A 22,702-nucleotide genomic window follows, 5' to 3' on the forward strand; every position below is an offset into this window, starting at 1 on the left:
CCCCCGAGCGTGCCGGGCACGCACAGCCTCGAGCGGAAACATTGAAATCCAAATTTCAATCTGTCCCTGCTGCTTTTCTGCCCATGCTCCTCCCGTGTTGCATGGGAACACTGGGGCTTCTCCAGGCTGTGGGATCTGTGCCCAATTTCTGGAAATGTCATTGTATGTAGGGCAGTATCTTTGGGGAATTTTTGTTGCGTGCTCCCTCTTCCCCACAATCCCTCGTATTTTTTCCCCAGAAGCACCTCAAAGCCGTGCAGTTCTGCAGTTGAAATGTGCCACGGCTCATAGAATTCTTTGGGATGCAGAGAGCGGGTTTGTGGCCAGCTGACAAGCTGCACTCATGGGGGGAGCCACACGCTGAGCCATATTGTAGCTTATAAAGATGAACTGGCGCTAAAATTCCAAACACCCCAATCCTGGAGTTCAGGGAACTCGAGATCTAGACCCCCATTTTGTAGCAGGGCCTGAATGTTATTTAGACCGAGCCAGAAATCGTGTGAGCTGAGAGGTTTGGCCCTCAGAAGTGGGGGGGAGATGCTGGTGCACAACCAGAGCTGAGACCTTTTGTGTCCCATGGCATGGTGCCACAGCGCAAAGCCTGCAGAATCCCGTAGTCAGTACAGATATTTTTGGTGAAGTGTATGTGAATGGAGGATCAATACCATATGGCATGCGTGTTAAAATAAAAACATGCGTACACTCGGGGCTGGATTTGCTGTATTCCGCACGAAAGTAGAGGTTTTTTATTGGGAAAATGGTTAGATTTGATGGCGGTATGTAATTAGTAGTTTGCCAGCAATAATTACAGGGCTGTGCTCCAGAATAAATTATGTAGCATTCCTGTGCATATAATATGGTATACCACAAAATAGGAGTTGGAAAATTGCAACATTGCTGGATCATCATATATCTGACATGTTGAAGGGGTTTTTTTTTGCTCTGATAGTTTATGAAAAATAGTAAGTATGGTGCACTGTGAACCAAAAGGCTTGCTTTATTAAATTAACCACAATTGTAACCACAAATTATGGCTTCACAAACTGTAGATTTAAGACTGGCTTTTCATAAATAGAGCTTCTTTGTGTTATAACAAAACATACATGAAAGAATGGAGCTGTACAGTGATGCCAGAGTAGCACTTTCAAAATCATCAGCCCATTCAAGCCTTTGGAATACAGTCATAATATTTGTTTAAAGTTTAATATACAGAGAGGAAATTCATAGAAATCCCATAAGCTTAACACAGTTCTTGTGTAATTTCTGTGTGCCTTAATGAAAGAATAGCAGGATAGCAACCTTGAAAGATAGGTTTGTATTAATTTGAAAATTTGTGTACACTTGAAATTTTCACCTACACAAATGAATAATTAGTCACTAAGTGACTAAGCAAAGTTTCTGCAAAATGAAGCAGGATAGAGAAATCCTTCTGTGTTTTTTTGCACATAACATGTCCATAAATGCAAAGGACCCAAATCTTTCCAAGTAGAGGGAGTTATGCCAGTTTCTACCAAAGGTAAATGTGCCTAAAAAAGAGTTTTCTCCAATACTGGATGATAGCTGTAGATTTCTCCAAGTTTTAAAATATCCTACAGATTATTGGCATGCTCATCCCAATTTTGAAAGGCATACTTTTGGCAGCAGCCAACTGAGGAGGGCCATGTGTTAACATCCTGGTTTAGCAATATGTATTCCCACATGCTAAGCTCTCATACAAATGCAGTTTTTATTGCTGTTGACTTCAAACAAAGATGCTTTGACATCTAAAGTTGTATATGTTACAGATGCGATGCCTAACCATACTCATGCTGTATATTTTAGGATGAGCTGGCTGTGGTCCAAATTATCCAAGGGAGTATAAACACTCCTAGGATACAGGGCCCCATACGGAGAGTCGCTTCCCTGTGTTGTGCTGTGTTGTACTGCTCTGGAACATCTTGCCGTGTCTGACGTTTTGTACTCCAGCTCATTTGCACGTTGTTGCTTAACACAATGTATAAATAACATATAGGAACAGGCAACATCTCTTGTAGTCTGTAGTCTTGGAACGTGGAACAAGCATTGTCAAGGATAGCTTGAGTTGCTCCCAAATCCACAGGGTAGCAAGCTTTCCCTTACTTTCCCGTTCCATGTTCTCTCATCCTCACACTAAGAGTGAGAAGGAGGATAATAAACCAGTTTGGAAGCATTTCTAAGAAAAATAAAAAAGTTATTTATTGGCCAAAACCTTTTGTGCTAAGCAGTTTAAGGCTTGCCATTTGAAATGATGGTTGGTGGTTGGCTGTTCCTTTGCAGAAGTAGGTTGGCTTTCTGGAAAAAAACTTTAGAAGTTGAGTAAATGGTAATTACCCTTCCACCACTATCCTCAGCAGGAAACCAGAGTTCTGCTTTACTTCTACACCCATCTTTACAAGTAACCTGAGCCCAGGAAGGGCTGGCTGTCTTCTGTCCTTGTGGAAGCCCCAGGTTTTGTCCTAGCTCCTGTAACAGCTGTGTTGGGTCTCCAAGGCAGTTAAGCAACAACTCATCCACTACCTTTTCTGTTTAGACTCTCCCAGCAGTAGAAATCCTGCCACTCCTTTCATTTGCATCCAGGAGGTAGCTGAGCCGACACTTTTGAGGCGTAGAAGCACCCCCAATCTCTCAGGAGCATCCCTTTGGGCATGGTTTGCTAGGAGGGAGGTCTGCAAGGGCTGACAGATCCATGGGCAGATGGGGAACCCTGGGGGCTGCACCAAACTTGGCAAGAGTCTGAAAAAATACAAGTCTCACCCGTCTCCTTGTGGTTTTGTTCTTCAAAGGTAACTGGATTTGCACATAAGGTTTTCACTCCTGTGGCTGGCAGTGTGTGTACAGGAGTTCTTGTAATAGTAATTAGCTGTAAATATTTTGCATCTAATTCTGAAAGGTTACTTCAAAGAAACATTTTGTCTTATCGCTCAGGATCTTTTCTGATGTCGAAATACACATTCATGAGTGAAGCACTGCAATTACAAGGATGTTTAGAGAATCACAAAGGTATTTATTCTTGTCCTGGCTAGTTTATAGTAGCAAAAATTGCAAGTGGAAAGGCTAAGAAAATGTATTCTAAAAACAAACGTGTAATTGTTTTGTTGAGAGTTAGAGTCAACAGTGTTTATTCATGAGGCTTAGCTGCCCCAGGCGAGAGCAATCAGACTGGAGGTACCACCTCCTGTATCCTTGTTCTCTTTAATTGGAGCCATAGCCTTGGATGCCCCGAGGCGAAGGGCCGTCTCTAACTGTATTCTGTTCGGTTTATGAACATTTGAAAGTGCAATGGAAAAAAACATTATTTTGTTTAGACAGTTTCAGACTTCCCCTCCCTTTTCTGTTCAGCAAGTGAAAATTGTATGTCAAAATTAAGCTCTTGAGCAGCTATAGATTTTGCATGTAATGTGATCCTCCAATGGCTAAATAGTTTTGCAGTGTTGTTAGGCCTGGGAGCGGAGCTGTGCGTCAGCAGCAGGCTCTGGGATGGATGGATGGATGGATGGATGGATGGATGGATGGATGGATGGATGGATGGATGGAGAGCTGCAGTCCTGCTCCAGCACTGTCTGCATAGCCCTGGCAGGCAGCTGGCACTCCTTGGCCCCACACACACCAGCTTCTGAGGCAAATCAGAGCATATTTTAACAGTTGCACTGTAAATTCCTGTGTAACTTCACTTCTATTTTAGGCCCTGTGAGGGTACCTAGCACAGCCCCAGCCTGGGGGCAGGTTCAATAGCAGATTCAATAAAGCTCCTCTCTGGCTGCCTCCCAACATAAGCCCAGGTGGGGACACACGATGCAGGAGGCGGCGGCATCTGTTATTGAATCTCGCCCAGAGTTTATCCAAGCTCTTCCTGAGTGTTTTTCTACTCTCTACTGTATAATCCTGATTTCCTCATGATATCTTTATGCAACACAATGGTTAAGTGCTTTCTCCGTCTGTTGTCAGCACTGCCAGTATCAAACTGCTTGAAGCTTTTAGCTTCAAAGTAAGAAGTGTGCTCTGTCTCAGGGTGAGAGTCCTCCGTGCTCTCTTCAAGCATCAGTCTGGTCTGATGGATCCGGTCTCGAGGGAGAGCTCTCCACTAGAAACAGATACGCTGGTGGAGTGGATGGCTGTGATCCTGCAGCCTTGAGTCAGGCCTGAGTGAAAACAATAGCCCCAGCCTATCTCATCTCATCTCATCGAACAATCACACTGGCCCCACACCCTGGCGTCCCAGCACCTTCAACAGATTAGCACCAGCTCAGTGTGGAGTCCCTCGTGTGGTCTGCTCATGCTGTGTGTAAGGTGTTGGTGGTCAGATAGGATCTTGAAAAGACAAGAAAACAAGAATACACCCCATCTCAGCTTGGCTTTCATATTGCCCCAGCCCAGTGCCTGGTCGTGGTGCTCTGAGAACAGAGTTCAAGCAAGGAACACCCAGTGGTTGTTGTTGTGGTTTGCGCATTTGAGGGCTGAACAGAGAACACAGAAAGAGCATCTGATACTGTACCCTGTGTGCACTTAGCCACCAATCCACCAATCCCTGCCTTTCTGGAAGGGAGTTAAGTGGTTTCCCCTGCCTCTGATGCTAACGTTAGGTTTATTCTGTGCTGCTTCAAACCACCTTTGTCCCCCAGTGTGTTCCACTGTAGTCAGAAGTAGGCAAGAAGGGAAAGGGACTGTGTGGCATGTAGCTGATGGGATGAGTCCTTGGCGCCAGGAACACTTGTCCTTCACAGCTGGTGATTCACAGCCAGTTCCTCTGTAGGTCCATGCAAATAGAGGCTTGGAGCTCTTAAGAGTCATTTCAAGGAAATGGCCTTTCATTTCCCAAAACTTCTTAAAACAATGTTACTGAGTGGTAACTAGATATCCCAGGTTTTCTAGGCTATCACTCCAGTCTTCACTGCAGCAAATAACAAGGCTTTAAAAGGCACCTATTTATTTAGTTATTTCATACAACTGGCAAGGCTTAAGTCCTGTCCCTTAACGGTATCAATTCTATTAAGAAGTATGTCATGGCCCTGGAGACTTTATCTAAATAATCACAGCTTTCTGCAGTGCAGTTTTCAGATTTGAATTATTAGATTTAAACTTCTGGTCTTCTTAACAAAACACCTTCCCTTCCATCCCGTTTCAGTACCCCGATCCAAGGTTGAACTGTCTAGAGGATGGCATAATATTTGCTGCATATTTGCCTTGACTAATGGCTAATTCCCACTCGGCTCCATGGGGGTTTGCTGTGCACCAGGGACAGCAGACTCCTTGGCTTCCTTGCAGAGAATATTTGTTTAAATGCAGCAAGTCCTTTCTCCAATGTTGTCTTTGCAGAATGTGGAGGGGTGAGCCTTTTGATGTTTGTATTTACAGTGTTTTCACATCTGGATGTCATTTGTGACACAGGCTCTCCTCCTTTTTCTATCCCTGTGTCTTCCTGTAAAATTCATTTTGAACATACAAGCTCATGTGGCTTTAATGTGTGGTAGTCGGCCGATGCATTTAGCAGGCCTGTAGAAGGCCAATAAAGAGGTACCTTGGGTCATGCTGTGCGCTCTTGTAAATTTATCCCGAATTAACCCTGATTGGCATCCAGCTCCCCTGCTGTAAAGATACAGATGTGCATGCTCTCCAACATCTGCTGCTTCGTGAGGATCTGTGCCATAAATCCGCAAGCCCCCGTGACCTGCAGTCTGAGGGCTGAGGGTTTGGGGATGCTTGTGCTCCTGTGCTCCCCAATCGGGTGGGTACCTGCAGGAGGCAGGCGGCAGCGCTCCTGACACAAGGGCAGCTCCATCCTTGTGTTTTCACATGAAAATCCTGTTGGTGTTGCAAGAGGGTGTTCTTCTCCCTGAGCAACACCAAGGTACAGCCTCCGGTGTAGATCCTTTTTGTGGCTCCCTGTTTCATGAAAGTGGTTTGAATATCCTTGTCCAACAGGTTTCTTTGGGGCTCGTATTAATTCATCTTCGTCTTTTAAAATGCAAACGTGGGCATGGTGGAGCAGGCTCTCTCTGCTGCCTTCACTTGCCGAGGAAAGCTGGGGAATGAGATCAGTCAGAGCAGCCAGAGCGTCGCTGCAGTCCTGCAGCCAGCCAGGATGCAAAGGGAAAAACATACCCATCAATTTCTAAATGTCAGCTGAGATCCCCTGGAAATTATTTATTGTGTCTGCTGTCGTATTTAATGATTTAACAATATACTAATAATCATAATATATTAACTTTGTGTAGTGATATACCAATCAATATAAAATAATGAACACATCTAATGGATTTAATAGTATACAGATGTTTACCTCCTTTCTCCCTGAAGATTTTCAGGTAATTTCTGCAGGCCAGCTGGAAACCAAGCCCGGGCAGTTCCTTTCCCCTACCCCAGAGGCAGCTGCCATGCTGGGGCCATCTAGGGACACCCCAAAATCCTGCTGCAAGAGGGCCAGCAGTGCAGAACGGGGTGCTGGGGTGCAGAACAGGCTGTTGGGGTGCAGGCTTAGTGAAAGGGGGCTGCTGACCTGGGAGGGGGCCGCGACACCCCCATCCCACACGGGGAGGGGAGGGGAGGGCAGGGCAGGGGCTGGCCCCGTCCCCATGAATCACGTTTACTGCGGCAGGCGCTAAGCAGGCATGTCAGGCAGCGGGGATTGCCGGCCCTGTGGCCATTGATTAACCATTTATTAAATCACCTATGAATCACGGCAATAGTAATTATATTTTAAATATACCTACTAACAACTGTTTTACAATGGGGAAGGTTAATCACGATTAAACATTTCCTTTGCATTTCTCCCTCTGCCCGTATTCAAATCCCCTGGGGGTCCAAATGCACCTCGGGGACACAGGAGGCTGCAACTAATGTGGAAAATAGAGGGAAAGGAACCCAACCTCAGCCCATCAACAGACCGGTGTGGGGGAGGGAGTGTGCACACACACACACACACACCCACACACACACACACCCACCAGCATGCACACGGCCGGGCGTTCAGAGAGCACCGACACCTTCGACCGTGTGCACACACCCAGACACCGGCTGTGTGCGCGCACACGCGGGCTGCGTACACACACACGGCTGTGCCCACGCTGGCTGTACACACGGACACGGCACACACGGACACAGCACACAAGGGCACAGACTGTACTCACACGGACACGGCGCACACAGACACAGGCTGTGCACACGCACAGACACAGGCTGCGCACGCGGGGACAATGCACACGCACAGACCGCATACACGGCTCACACACACCTGCCGTGCAGACGCACCCCGCGCACCTGGGATGTGGGCCGTGTCCGCGCGGCCCCCGCACACCTGCGCACGTGTGCGCGCCCAGACAGTCACAGGGCACGGAGCGGGCGCTGGCGCTCGCGCTAAACTCGGGCTCACTCCCGCACCTCTCCCGTCCCCCGCCCGCGCGCTCCCTTGCCCCGACGGCGGGTCCCGCGCGCCCCCGCGGCGGGGCGGGGCCGGGGCGCGGCGGGCGCGCGCGCGGGAGCGGCGCGGGGCCGCGCGTCTCGCGGCCGGATTGGCCCCGCGGCGCGGGCGGGCGGGCGCGGGGCGGGGCGCGGCGGCCGCGGCCGCGCGGAGCAGTCGCGCCGCGGAGCGCCCGGGGAGCGGCACCGCCGCCGCGGAGCGGAGCGGGCTCGGCGCGGTGCCTCCCCGTCCATGCTTGGGAATAATGGCTACCGAGGCGTGAACCACGGGAAGAAAGAAAGAAGGAAACCCGCCGCCGGGGAAAGCCCCTGGATGGGGCCGGTCTGGTGCTGCCTGCGGAGCTGAGCGTTCCCTTGCTCCCTTCCTCGGATGCTGGCCGGAGCCGCCGCCTGGGTCGCTTTAATTTTTTTTTGCTGCTTTTTTGCATTTTTTTTTTTGGGGTGTGTATGTGGGCTTTTCGCCCCTTCGTGTGATTTTGGCCCCGCGGGTGATGGACCCGTAGCGCCGTCTGCGAGGCAGCTCCGGGGCTGAGCGGGCGCGGGGGCGCAAACTTTGAGCCCCGGGTTCGGCCGGGGGGAGAGGGGAAAAAAAAAAAACAAAAAAACCCAAGGGGTTAGAAAATAAAAAGAAGAAAAAGCGAGGAGCCGCTGTGCCTGTACTGCAGCCCCAGGAAGAGCGGAGGGAAGGAGCGAGCGGCGGAGGACCGCGGCGGGAGGAGGAGGCGGGGGCCGGCGGGACCCCCGGGGCACCTCCGGGTCGGGAGCCGCGTTGTGCCGCTGCCGGGGGGCCCCGAGCGGCTCCGCTCCGCGCCGCGCCCGCCCGGCCGCGCCCGGAGGATCATCCCGCGGGGGCCCGGCGGGCCGGCGGGGCTCGCCATGGTCTGCGCGCCGCGCGGTGAGTAGAGGCGAGCGGGTGGGCGCCCTCCGGGCCGGGGACCCCCCAACCCCGGGAACTTCTCGTCCCCTCCCCGAGCCCCGATGCTCGGCGGGGGAAGTGTTTTCCAGCCCGGGGAGCTGGCGGCTTTGCGGTCAGCCGAGGGGAGGAAATCGCCGTGCTTCCCGCCGGTGTGGCGGTGGCTCCGTGCGTGCGGTCTCTCTGCGTTTCTCTTTTTCTTCTTTCCCCTCTTGCGCCGTTTTCGGCGCAGCCGGAGAGGTTGGTTCGCTTTTCCCGGCCGCGCCGCCGGCCCCCGCCAGCCCCGGTGGCTTCCTCGGTTAGCACCGCGTTCTCCCGAGCGGGGTTCGGGATGCGGAGGGGCAGGAGCCGCTCGTTGCCCATTCCCGGAGGCGAACCGAGAAGCACTCGGAGCAGAATTATGGAGGGGTTTTTTTTCGGGAGAAACTGGGTGTGTTTAAATAAAACAGAAGACAAGAAAGGCGCAGCAGCGCGGAGCTGCTTGGATGCGATGCGCTCCCGAGATGCCTTTTTTTTTTTTTTTTTTTTTTTTTTTTTCTTTTTTCTTTCACCCTATTTCGCACATTCCTCCAGTGCGACCGCATCCCCCTTCCCACCCTCTCGGGAGCGGGGAGGGTGAACAATAAATATTGAACCTCTCTGCCTTCCACGGGCGGCAGCTCCGAGCGGGGCAGCGCGAGTGACCCGGCGGACACGGCTGCTCCCACCCACCCGCGGGTGGCCGTGCCGGCCCCGCAGCGCGGCTCCGTGGTTGCCCCGGTGGTCCCCTTGAGCGGAATATCGCGACTTGGCTCTGTCGGGTGTTGCTGGCTGGCTGGCGCTGTAGCCGGCTGCCGGATGAGGCCGGTGTTGGTCTGGGATTTCTGGCTGTCGAAAACGGTAACAAACTCAAAAATCCGTGCCCGGTGGTTTAACCCCTTCGGTGCAGCCCCTCTACTCACAAGGAATAGCAAGTCTGAAAATGGTCGTCGTGTGGATTTTTTTTTCCTTTTTTTTTTTTTTTTTTTTCTGGTTTTGTTTTGTTTTGTTTTTCTGTGTGTCTTTTGGCCGGAGAAATCAGCGCCGTTCCCGGGCCGGGCAGATTGTGTGGGCCAGGCTGGATCGCGGGTGCGGGGCCGCCGGGCTCTGCTCCCCTCCCCACCCCCTCTGCTTAGCCTGAATGAAAAATTTAATCCAATTAAGAAATTAAACCTTGTATGTTTAAAGTGACAAATTTGAAAGGGGGAGGGGGAGGCGAAATTAGATTTCCAGGTCACTGGTTAACTAAAGATGGTTTAGAAAAAGAGCTCAGGAATAAGGTGAGGGCAGAGAGAAGGGAAGGAGGACCTTTTTAAATGGCAAAGGCTTGTGTGTCTCTCTGGAATTTAAACTGGTTTTTAGGCTTGTAAAATCTTCTTGAAGTTACGCATTTATCTCAGGAGGCTGCTTGCCAGCTAATCTTCTCAAGGCATGTCCTGATTTTTTGTAACATTACAGTATCTGAAGTCCTTTTAACCTAATTTTGTAACAAAGATAATTTCTTGTTATGTAAGTTACTGTTCCGAATGATTGCTTTGGGTCTTGGAGAGCGTCCTTAACTGGTCTCCCCTGTGCCACAGAAACTGGAATTACTTACTTCGTTATCAATTTTTGAAAGAAAGCCTTGCTCAACTGGAAAAGGCTGCCAAGGTATTACAGGAAAACAGAGTCTTCCCATTCTTCTTTCTAGAGAGTTAAATCTCTGGTCATCCCTGATCAGAGTTTACTTCAGAGGTTTAAGTTTATGTATAAATCCGCTTTTCTCCACATACAGACTTACAAGGGTGAGCTGCTTGAATTATACAAACGGCATTAACTTCCCACAAGTGGCAGGCTCCTAAAGCTCTCTTCAAGAATTTTCTTCTTTGCTGACAGCAGTTCCCTAAAACTGTCCTGTGCTAAAGCCAAAAGGCACCAGCTTGAGATGCCTGATTTTCTTTTCCTGCAGAGATTAATGCTATGAGACAAGGCAGACAGTATTTTATTTAGCTGGATACCAAGTTTTCAGTAGTATACAGTGGGGTTTTTTTAAATTTTATTTTGTTTGGAAGGTGGGCTATTCTGAGTGAAACCTTAAGCCTTGTTTATCTGAGAGGGGCAGTCTGTTCTCATAAGCAAACGAAGGAGTGAAATATATCCCAGTGTTATTCTATCGGGACATGCAGTCATCTGCTGGACCTTGTGGCCCAGGCTGGCTAAATCCAATAGCAGTGTCACACATAGCTCTGGTATTTTGTAGTTAAAAAAGGGGTTGGAGTATGTCTCGAGTTCCAGGGACAAACTACAGCTATTTAGCAGTAGTTGATACTTATTTTCCTGTAGTTTTCAAGAATCTGTAATCTTGAAGTGTTTACTTTGAGCAAGGGGTATAAATATTAGTGTTCGCTGTTGTTGCTTTCTAAAGTAAAACCTGGTTGGATATTTAGTGGTGATATGCTACAGAAGTGGCAGTGAAAAGGACTGCATTCTTCAGCTGGCCGGTCTGTGCTGTATGGTACTTTTGGAAAGCACAGATGTCTATGTCATTTTCTGCCTTAAATATTTACTTTATTTCTTTTTCTTTTTTTTTTTCCTTTTTATTCCTTGACTCCCAGCATCCTTGTGTTGAATGACCCACAATAGCTAGGGCTTGTGGTGTCTGGATACATTGGAATACAAAGCAGTCTTTTTAAATCCATTACAGATTTGTTCAAATAAAATTATTTGTGTCATCAAAATAGGAAATGTTAAGATGGTTAGTTTTAATGACTTTATGAGTTTGCAAGATCTGAGGTCAGGCAGGTATAAGAATGTGTTACTCCTTGCTTAATAACATGTTTGAGCAAAGATTGGCATCATGCATCAAAATGGAAATTTTAGGGTCTCCTGAAGTCTTTTTTTATCCTTCTGAATAAAGATAGGAATTCTAAACTAGGTAAAGAAACATATGGTTTTACCAGAAATTATTTCCTAGACTGATCAATTACTAGGAGATGTAATGAGAAATATACTCCTTAGGGGGAGGAAGGAGGGATTGCCATTACATAATATCCCTTGGGAGAATTTCTGTATCGCATAATGAGGTTGGTGATGGAGCATTTGGGGAAAATGCCTATGGATAGGAATTTGTTCTTCTGATTTCCATCAGGAAAACATATTACTGGGAAACAGGCTTGTTAGAAGTAGAACTGATATGTTAGTTGGTGGGTGCTTTGCCTCCATACACATTTCTTTTGTTCTCATAACTACTGTGTAAGAGATTAGGTAACTGTAAGATTGAAACATCCGCAGAATGAGAGATGCCGGTGAATAATTTCCTCATTTACTTAACACCAAGGGAAAACCATTAAGGGCTTATGTTCTGTTCTAGGCTTTGTTAAATTATTTCTGTTTATCTATTGAAAATAGGTCCTGAGGAGAAGTAAATTGCTAGACTTAATGGGGTAAACTCAAATTATCTTACCCTGATGCTGGTGAAAATGAAATACATAGAAACATATATAGGTGACGTGTGGATTCAGCAAAACTTGGTAGCTGTACCCGTATTTACAGAGTCTTCGTGATATCCTAAGGATCACCTAGGAGTTGTCTTTCAGATGGAGAAGGGAGCACTTGTTAAAAGTTACTTGAATAGAATCTTACTCTTTTAGGAGTAGCTGCCTTAAGGAGGTAAATAATCCATTTCCACACACCTGCCCTTCAGCGCTGCTGATGCTCAGAGTCCAGGGAGCAGTGAGGCTCCAGGAGCCACAGCCTGGCCCAGAGGTGTTAAAACCAACAGAGGAGAAGCTGAACAACCTTAACACCTCTGTCACTGCTGGGGAATTTGCCTAATTTGAGCCGCTCATTTAAAACCCGGAGTGCTGGTGATTTTAGCAGTGTTTCAGAGAGCTCGGCCAGCTTCTGTCCCTGGAGCTGCAAATGCGTTCCAGCTTGGCAGCTTCCTCTGAAAGTGGGGTTGTGGGGGGGGGGGGAAGTGACTACTGACGGTGTCGGGGGTCGGGCCCAGGTGCGGATTTGGGGGTTCAGGTGCGGGGCTGGGCGGATTTGGGGGTTCAGGTGCGGGGCCGGAGCGCTCGGAGCGCGGCGTGCGCCACCGTGTGGTTGTGGGCGCGCACTGCGCCCAGGTGCGTCCCAGCACCGCCCCGGCCGCGGGGGCTGCGCCAGCTCGGGGCAGTGTCACTCGTGTCACTTACCTGTCCCCAGCCCTGAGATCCTGGCCCAGCTCGGGGCAGTGTCACTCGTGTCACTTACCTGTCCCCAGCCCTGAGATCCTGCCCCAGCTCGGGGCAGTGTCACTCGTGTCACTTACCTGTCCCCAGCCCTGAGATCCTGCCCCAGCTCGGGGCAGTGTCACTCGTGTCACTTACCTGTCCCCAGCCCTGAGATCCTGGCCCAGCTCGGGGCAGTGTCACTCGTGTCACTTACCTGTCCCCAGCCCTGAGATCCTGGCCCAGCTCGGGGCAGTGTCACTCGTGTCACTTACCTGTCCCCAGCCCTGAGATCCTGCCCCAGCTCGGGGCAGTGTCACTCGTGTCACTTACCTGTCCCCAGCCCTGAGATCCTGGCCCAGCGCGGGGCAGTGTCACTCGTGTCACTTACCTGTCCCCAGCCCTGAGATCCTGCCCCAGCTCGGGGCAGTGTCACTCGTGTCACTTACCTGTCCCCAGCCCTGAGATCCTGCCCCAGCTCGGGGCAGTGTCACTCGTGTCACTTACCTGTCCCCAGCCCTGAGATCCTGGCCCAGCGCGGGGCAGTGTCACTCGTGTCACTTACCTGTCCCCAGCCCTGAGATCCTGGCCCAGCGCGGGGCAGTGTCACTCGTGTCACTTACCTGTCCCCAGCCCTGAGATCCTGACCCATAGAAACACAAACCACAGTGCTGGTCGCTCGCTGCTGATGGGTGTCTTACTGTCCAGGTTTGTGTTAGGGCTCGGCTTTCCAAAAATTAAGAGTATAGTGCTGGATTTAAGCACTGAGAGTTTGCATAAAGGAATTAGTGACGTTTCTTCACCACTGCCATCAAGAAAATGGAAGATAAGCATGAGTGATGCTGGTGTCAGGACTTGATGGCAAGTGTGATTTTCCTTGCTGCCCTGTCCTGTTACCTGCCAGGCACGGCTTCACAGACAGGGACCCCTGCATTAACTGTCTCAGAGGCACAGGTAGCGACAGCATCTCCCAAGATACCTAATATAATTTTGAGCACAACCTGTGATTGATTGTTCTTGGAAACTTCAATTAGAATGGTGCTGTTGACATGGACGTAGAAAAATAGATTCTTGAAAACACTCGTCTGTACTTTATATGGCTGCATGGAATGGGTTAAAGATAAACGTGTGTTCTTTAATACTATAAAAATAAACCTTATTTTCTGGTGGGTGGTAAGAGGAGAGCTGGAGTTTACACAAAGCCAGAATTTCAAGGTGGCTGTTTGTGTTGTTACCAAAGATATTTCTAGCTTGCTTACTAAATGAGTTTTTTTTTAAAAATGCTTTTATTTTTGCAAGTACTCAGTCTAGCTTATGTTCTTGTGAAAAAAGTGTTACAGTTAAATTGCTGTGGAAGGTAGCTGCAAGATTTTTAATATTGAGTTGAAGCAGTCTGGGTACATTGTTTGCCATAATGTTTCTGTGGGGGGTAAAAAACATCTGTACGTGGATGCTGTTCCTGCAGTAACTGCTATTCCAGATGAGAATCAGGGACAATAATGGATATAAATCTTAGGTTCTTTATTTCCTGGAGGAATCAACAATAAAAAGTGTTTAGGCTATTAAGATACCTGCAAGAATATCCTCACTCCAGAGCTGTTGGTTATAAAGTTACAGTGTATTCTGCCTTCAAAATGGTTGGAAATCCGTCATAAATATCTCTTTCCCACATCCCCTCTATCTCCCTGGATGATTGGCTTTCTAGCAAAGCCTTCCGTAGAGGGTGTACTGTAATCCTTTTACGTTACTCCTTCAGTGCAGATTACGCAGCAAGAAATAATTAGGAGATTAATTTTCACCTGTCACTGCCAATAATAGATAACCTTGATACAGTGACAGGGCGAGGAATTTGGGGGGAGCGGAAAAGCGTTTAACCCTCTAGTGATTGCTGCAGGGACCAGGCAGAAAATGGTTGCCAGAACATGACCTCCCTGCTCGCTGTCACGGAAAGGCAGAGACGTGTGAGGCTTTCAGCTTCCCCCGTCTCCCGCGGACGCTTTGCCTTTATCCGCGAACGTGCGCCGCAAAATTCGCTCTGTGCCGCAATGGAGCCACACGCGCCTCGTGCTAATCAGCCCCGAGCAGCCGTCGGAGACCTTTGTAGCTTAGTCTTTTAATTCAAATGCAGTTCGGTTGCTTTTCATGATTTCAATTCCCAATCTGACTGGTATTCCTAGGCTGCGAGGGAAAGGAGCAAACTAATGAAGATGGCTTCATTAGGCAGAGCGTGGTTTAGCCCTTGCTTCTCTCCAACAAATGCAGCTGAAAAAACATCCCAGAAGTAACTGGGCTTTTGGTCTTCAGAGAAAGCAGAGCTGAGGTGTTTCTGTTCCCTTTCAAAATTAATTACTAGCTCTCATCAGGTGAGCTTAAAAATGCAGCCTGTGCTCTAAGGCACTGAAAGTAAATGGGAAGGAAAAAAAAAAAGCCACTCTTCCCCCCCGCCCCATACACACACGTACTGACTTCTTTTTTATTTTTTTCTCTCTTTTGTGCTTAAGTTTACAATCTGTTGAAAATGTAATGGGAAACCAGCCTACAGAAAATGCCATTATTCATATCATCATGAGCTCATTTATTTTATCTGCAATAGTAATGATAAGACAGACTGCTTGGCAATGCTGATAAGCTGAGAAATATCTTAGAGCTATTTGTAAAAGTTAAAGCAGATCTTGGTACTGAGAGATAGGGAAACTGATGAGCCTTTGGGCAATCTGCAGAGCTGAAAGCTAATAAAGATTTTAATAGGAAGACCTCATTAGGATTAGGGAGATCTATTATCTGTGATTTACACAACACGAACAGTGGGGCAACTTCAATTTTTGCTTCTTTGTTCATTAAATACTATTGCTGAATGTGAAGCCTTTTAACTTGGATCTGGATCTCTTCCCCTTCAAGGAGCCATCACCAGTTGATGGTTGGGCGAAGATAAAAGGGGCAGCTGATGTGGGAATGTGTTTGCCACACGGGAGCAATGCCAGCAAGCCCTCATAGTCAGGGACCACTTGTTTGTTGGAGGCATAGAAACACAGTTGTTTGCAGGTGCCTGGGTGGCAGGGTTCTCCTTAGAGTCTTTTTTTTTTTTTCTGTTGTGAACAGTATTCATGAACTTCTGGCCCTGAACAGCATCTTTAGAGAGAAATAAACACGTTGCTGTTGTGCTGGTTCTCTGGATGGTGATGCTGAAGTACTGCTGTGGGATAGCCTGGCCACCCAGCTCAGCCTAGTGGAGTGACTCCTTCATCAGTTGTGATCACCCCGTCGATCTGTTCTGGTAGAGGAGCTGTTTCCAGTGCCATTGGGGTTGCTATGGTAGGAGTATGAGCAATGGGTGACCTGATCCAGTGGTTTGGTAGTTACACATAGGACTGATTTTAGCACCATATGTATTCTTAGAGCGTGATGTACAACCACTTTCTGAGGTTGTGCAAACATCTCATGGGCTCAGTTGCTTTAGTCTTCATGTAGCACAGTGTGTAAGGTCCCTGTAAGCTGCTGAAAGAGCATTAGTTTACCCAGATTTACAGAAATTTTTTTTTCAAGGACCATCCAGGCATTTTTTGTGGTTGAACTGAATTGTAAAGCAGTAGCAGAAGCTGTGATGGAAAATTCTTTGGTTTGCATTTGAGGTCCAAACCACATTGTAACCTGACTCTGCTAACCTGCAGGTGAAACCATTTTTACACACAGGTTATGAGGTCTAACTGAACCTCTAATGCAGATTAAGGGCTTTGTTAGGTGATGTCCATGCTGGATGTGAGAGGCCACATGTGTGACCGTACTTGTGTTTGGGAGCTGTCTGTTTTCTTCCCTGTGTGGAGCACACGTGTACAAGAGTCTCAGCTTCTCGCCATTTTCATGGCACAGACCAGCACCTCTGCTGCTGGATCAGATAACCCAGGTGGTAGCTACAGTAACATTGCTTCCATGGAAAAGCAGGTTCTTGTATCTTTAGTTGCCTTTAATATGATGTAGCAGTCAAAACCCAAAAAGGATCACAGTGCCACAAGCCACAGAGAAGTCTGTTCCAGACTGTAGTTTGAGTTCTGCTAGTTCAAACCAGTGCTTTCATAGGGCCTGCAGAGAACAGTGCAATGATAGATTTAACTCCAAGTATTCCATCCTCCATGTGCTTAAGGAACGCAGAGCAGCTGGAGCTGTAATCCCTGCCCTTTGCCATCAGCAGTGTGGAGACAGATGGGCAGGGCTGGGAGCACCTCCTGGCCAGGACTGAAAGAAGTTTCTCACAGTGGGTTGGTGTCAGTCTGTTGTGCCTTGTTTGTAACCACTCACAGGTTCTGTCAGCGTACCAGCGTGGCCTCCGAAAGAAGTAGCACTGTTTGCACCTAACGTGTTGCTCCAGCAGGGCTGCCATTTGAGACATTTCTAATATTTATGTTTGATATGAATGAAACTTTTTGTTTTGTCTGTAGACCGCAACGGAACTGGAGCTGACTCGTATCAGGAGTGCCTTGATAACAAGCAAGGTATGAGATCAAGTCTCTCCAACATGGGCACTTGGGACTGATTTAGCTTGATTTCTTGCAGCTGAATTGGTTGCTGTCTCTGTCTTTCTCACTCTGTCTCCCTTCCCCCCCCCCCTTTTTTTTTTGCCCCACTGTCTCCAAGCCAATGCACTGTTAACAGTTCCATGTCAGCTAACCTGTTAGCTCAGGCTCTCATTGCACATTTGTGATAAGTCGTCTTGTTTCTAGCACCCCAAACCCTCAGCTGTTAATGGAGGAAGTGGGAAGATTGTAAAACAGAAGTAGCATGTGCATTGCTTGCAGCTGCCTTCTTCCTCGAGGTTTAGTTGCACAGCCAAGCAGAAAAATATTGAAGTTGAGCTAAGGGAAGGCACGTGCTAGGCTGGGTTACCTTAGCACCAGACATCCTGTTACAGTTCATGTGCTGACATGCTGCCTCAGACTTGTCCATCCTGCTTTCTTCTGCCATGCTACATTTGGTAAGAGCTGGAAACCTCTGTTATGACTTACAAGAGAGTGATGACAGTGAAAGAGGAATCTGTTATCCTTTTGCTCTAAACCTGGAAACAAGAGTCACGTCAGTAAAAATGAAAATTCAAAAAAGTACCTCAGAAAAGAGACTTCAATGGCAAAATCATGGATGCTGTATTTAGGAAAAGGGTTGGTGTGTTGTGTTCTCTTCAGATGCCCTCTCTGAGAGCTGCAGTCAGAAGTGGCCCTCCATCGCTGTAGCCATGTAGTAAGTGTTGAACCTTCTGGTAATCAGGGAGCATAAGTACCCTTCAGTCCAGAATATCATTCGTTGTAAGCCGCAGCAAGGAGATAAGAGGAAATGCTTATCCTAACCAGGTTATAGGCATCAATTACAGGTCAACTTTTACCCTGCTGTTGACCTAGATCTGTGACAGTAGCTAGAATGATAATTTCCTGAAATTCTGATCCTTCTTGCATAATTTTCTGAAGTAGGACCAAGACGCATAAAAAACCTGTCCCAGTTTTGGTGCTTGGTTTGGTTTAATTTTCCACAAGTGTCTCTGCTTTCAGTATCCATCAATCAGTGTTACATGTGCTTTAAGTCAAAGCTGCCATGAAGTGCATCTCCCCTTGCTTGTTGTTGGGTTTGGGATGGGATTATTTGGGGGAAGGAGGGGGGGGAAAGGAGGGTTTTGCTTGTTTAATTTCCCTTGTCTCAGAAAAAAGGTTGTTTCTTTGGTGGCCTTCATGGTCATCTTTTTTCACTATTTTTCTCTACTGTCTGTAGTAAATACCTAATTATTGCTAAGCTTTCATTTCAGAAGTTACAACTGGAAGACTAATGTGGAAGAACTGTAATCAATAATGGCAATTCTTACTAAGTTTAAAAGCCTTGTAGACCAGTGTAATTCGGAAAGCTCCTTTGATAGATAATTTCTCCTTAGGAAGAACAGTTTTCCCCAGTAACATTTTTCTTGTTGGCTGGGGGAGGCTGATCCACTTGTCATTTTGTAGAAAGCAATCAAGTTTCATATTTAAAGAAAAATGAGTATTCTCATTTTTGGGAACTAATTGCAGACCCTTTGATGTGCCAGTTACCCTGATTTATCTGACAGGTGGTATTAAACAGCGTTATATCCATTACTTTCATTTGTCTCTTAATACTCCAGATTTTTCTTGTAGTGTGAGTGGTTTCTTTGGCTTCACTGTTAACACATGAACAAACTGTATCATTATAAGTACTTTCAATCCAGTATGGATTGGATCTGGTTTGAGTAATTTACCATGTCCACAATGAGTCATGGTGTTTAAAGCGGCAACCTTTAAGAATGCTGAGGTTTTAAAGGAAAAAAGTATACACAGTAACTTGTAGTCAGTCTCTTACTGACTCCGTTACATTTTGTCAGCATGCCTTAGAGTTGAATTGCAACAATTTATAAAATACATAGCTGACAGTGGACCCATAATTTTGGTTGTTTCTGTTACGTTCAAAACAAAACACCACCAAAGGCTGAAAGTAGCAGTGGCTTTTTAAAAGTATTAAATCTTGAAGCTATGTGAAATGCTATTGCCATGGATTCCTTTTATAACAGCGTGCTTGTCTCCTGGAAATTATGCTATAATGAGGTTTGGTTTATATATTTTACCCCTCTCCTCATTAAAGTGCTATCTCTCGGAAGAAGCGCTTTGTGTTTTGAAATACTGCACGGTTAAAACGAAGGCAGGTTTATAACGATTTAATGTACTTGGGAGCCAAGGTTTTGCAGCTTTATGGCAAAGATGTTTTAACAAAGGGCTTTATGGTAAGGGTGTGCTGTATTTTAGTCAGACACTTGCTCAGGGGAAAATTTTCAGTGTGAACACATCACAGCAGCAAGGAGAAATTCAGACGGAAACAGACCTTCGAGATCCAGTCACCAGCTTGGCTGATATTAAGACTTAATTCTTTGCAGTTCCAAGCCCTCATTTTTTCCTTCTTTCACCTCGTCACTCAAGGAAGACAAGAGCCTTGTGCCATATCATGTAACATCACAAGCAGGCCATTTATGCTTCCCATTTTTGTGCTCCAAGGTAGGGTGCAGGAGAGCACACTGCGAACAGCCACAGGTGGGATTATTGCACCCTCTCAGAATGGAGCTTGTTTTTTCAGCCTTATAACTCTAATATTCATTATTAGAATTATACTCTAAAAGCAAGGCATTTTCTGACCATTTGTGGTTTGGAAGTAGAGAAGGCAGCAGTTCAGAGCAGTTGCCCATTCACTGCAGCAGAAGATGTGACCTGGATATGCCTTTTTCTCTGGAATACACTTAATATCCCAAGGTTTCCTGAGAGCCAGGGGGTGCTGCCATGGAAAACAAGTATAAAATTACTACCAGGCATAGTTGTTTCTGGAGCTTCTCAATAAGATCTCACTGTTGTTAATAAAATAGTGCTGGTGTAGAGGTTTAGGCAGTGAAAAGCTCCAAGTGAGGGCCCTGGTGGCAGCCAGCAGACATCACCTCTCATCCTTGAAATAGTGACTAGAGAAACTGAAAATTGACTCCAAGAGTTTCATGTTATCATGTGTAGCACCTTCTCTTATTCATAGAAAATGGTGTTTTACTTTGCTTCAGCAGTTTTCTCTGTGCCCTCAGATGGGCTAGCAATGGGTATTTTGCCCTACTGGGCTTCAGCTTTCAAAGCAGAGCTCCAGGTTCCTGCTGGAGGAACTCAGTACCTTTCACTTCTCCAATTTGTTCTGAGGAGTATTTCCCCACTGATGAATTAGGTGGTATTTTTCCAAGATGTACATGGCTTCATCTTTTTGATGGCACTATTAACTCTTTCTAGTTTTCTTTGGATGTGTTACACCACTTCCTGAGTTCAGTGCTGCTTGCTGCTGATTGATTTTGTTAGCTCATCTCAAGAGGGATGGTGAATGTAATTTGGAGCAGTGTTTGGGGGCCAGGAGGAAGGGTGGTTAATCTTGTCAGGGATCAGGATGTGGCTGCAGTTGAGCCAATAGCACCTCTGTCTGAGGTGATGGAGGACCCAGTGCTCCTCCCCTGGGTTTGTGCTGTGAGTGGATCCCAGCTGAACTGCTGGGCACAGATAGGACGTCTGTAGCACCAGGCTTGGTTTTGAAGTAGTGGCCATAAACCAAAGACTTCTTCATGCTATTTGCAGTCCCCTGGGCCATGCAGTCCCAGTGTGTGTCATCTTCTGTTAGGCTCAATGCAACCAATGACCTTGTTTGTGTGAGCACATTAAAGCACAGCATTAACAGCTAATTTAACTACACTGGGTTCAGACAGGCTGCAATCAATCACCTGAACTCTCCTGACAGTGAATATGGTTGGATGGGATTAAGGAGAAAGGATAAAATGCCTGCTTGGGCCAAAACTCTAGGAAATTGGAAAACTGCTTGTGAGCCTGTGTAGCTGATGTAACTGTAGCACTTGGTGGAAGCGTGTTCTCCACTGGAAAAAACAACAACTGCAAAAGTGAGAAATGTGTGGTCTTCATAGAGGTTTGTTCAGCCTTCTTCCTGCCTGTCAGATACTGGCATGGTAAAGGAGACCACCACGATACAGAGGCATCTTTTAGAAGATGTTATTAGGATAAGTTCTAACCTGTTCCAGTTTTGGATCCCTTTTGATCCCCAACAGGATAAGTTTTGGGTTGGCAAAGATGAATTATGAAGCAGACAAATAAAAATGGCAGACTGGCATATAGCTGAACTGGAAAGCATGGTCAAAATAGTTCTGTCACTGAAGATGTTATTTCCATTAAATGTTTTGAGATTTAATATTGATTTCAGTGAAATTGTCCTTTAAAACAGATTTCCTCCAAACCTTTTTTTTTATATATATATATTTGTTTTGGAACTGGTTTAGGAGGCAGAAAAATGAAACTCCAGCTTCAAACAGTTTTTATGTTTTGAAATTGGCTTTTTTCACTGTATGAACAATTTTTAAAATATTATTGTTATTTGTATTCCAGTCATGCCTGTACACTCTAGTTATGGGCTAAACATCATTTTGCCAACCACAACGCAGACTGGGGGGGGATCAGTTTCTGCCTGAAAATACTTTGGGTCTGTATTTCTGATGGGCTGCATTGATTGCCAGTGCCTATTTGAAGAAAAACCCAACAACATTCTCATTTTACAATATGTTGGCTGCCTTTTTGTTTAAAGAATTATAAATAAATCAGCAGATTTTCCACAAAAACACATATGCTTTCTTCCTGATGAGCATGATGGTGCACCAAGAATCCTTGCAAGAGGCTTTGAGTCTCCTTCAAGTAGAGGATAGGGCTGAGGTTGAAACTGAAATTTTAAATAACTTTCTCGTGGAGCCTTGTTAGCAGAATTGCCATTTCTGACTGAGTTTTTTGTTTTGTTTTGGTTTGTTTTTTTTTTTTTTTTTGGTTGGTTGGGGTTTTTTTTTTTTTTGGGAGGGGGGGTGTTTTTGTGGTTTGCTTTGGTTTTTTTTTTGGTTTTTTTTTTTTTGTTTTTTTTTTTTTTTTTTGCCAGCATGGGAACAAAGAAAGAAAGGAGGAGGCAGAATAAAAGCCTGTGCAAGTGTATGTACAGAGGCTGCAGCTCTCTAGACTAGTAATGGTATCTGGAAAGGGTCCAGGCTGTTGTAAATACGAACTTTTGTCAATATTCCCCAAGCTTCTTTGGACTCTAGGGTGGGCTTTATTAGCTGAAGGTCACACTATTGTGCTGTCTCCCTCTCCTGAGACCTCTGATACCTTCCTGAAAGGACAGCCCATTATCCCTGGGCTTAGAAGCCAGCTTTCTCTTCAGTGGCACTGAAGCTGATAAGCTTAAGAGGCATATTTCATCCCCCCACTGCTGCTTTCAGGAAACAAACTGTGTTTATCATTCCTGATTAATTCCAGTTGAACAAAAAAATAAAATACAAGGGATGTGTGTGTGCGCACGTGCACAGGGATGCAGAGCTGAATTTTTTCTGAGGCTGTTCTTGTGTAAGGTCAGCTCACAGCACTGGCCACAGCCAGCAGTGTCTGGAGTTTTGCTTTTCCTGGGTGCTGTGTCCAAAGATGGATTTAGTAACATGAGAGGATCCTGGGCTGCAATCAGTGTGAGGAGAAAGGGGTGGAAACAGGGACCAGGATGGGGTAGCAGCAGCCTGAGCATCAAGGTTGGAATTGATCTGTGGCAATTAAACATTAAG

At 46.6% G+C, this 22,702-nt stretch overlaps 1 protein-coding gene across 2 annotated transcripts in view; it reads left to right on the forward strand.

Annotated features, from left to right (window-relative positions):
• FBRSL1 (fibrosin like 1) overlaps nucleotides 1-22,702 on the forward strand; it is a 503,248-nt gene that overhangs the window by 391,124 nt on the left and 89,422 nt on the right. For both annotated transcript variants that reach the window (XM_062504442.1, XM_062504443.1), the window contains one exon: nucleotides 16,986-17,039. In XM_062504442.1, the coding sequence (XP_062360426.1) occupies nucleotides 16,986-17,039 (54 nt within the window). The remainder of the gene's footprint in view (nucleotides 1-16,985; nucleotides 17,040-22,702) is intronic.

This window comes from Cinclus cinclus, chromosome 17 (assembly GCF_963662255.1).
Source record: "Cinclus cinclus chromosome 17, bCinCin1.1, whole genome shotgun sequence".
NCBI classification, from domain to species: Eukaryota; Metazoa; Chordata; class Aves; order Passeriformes; family Cinclidae; genus Cinclus; species Cinclus cinclus.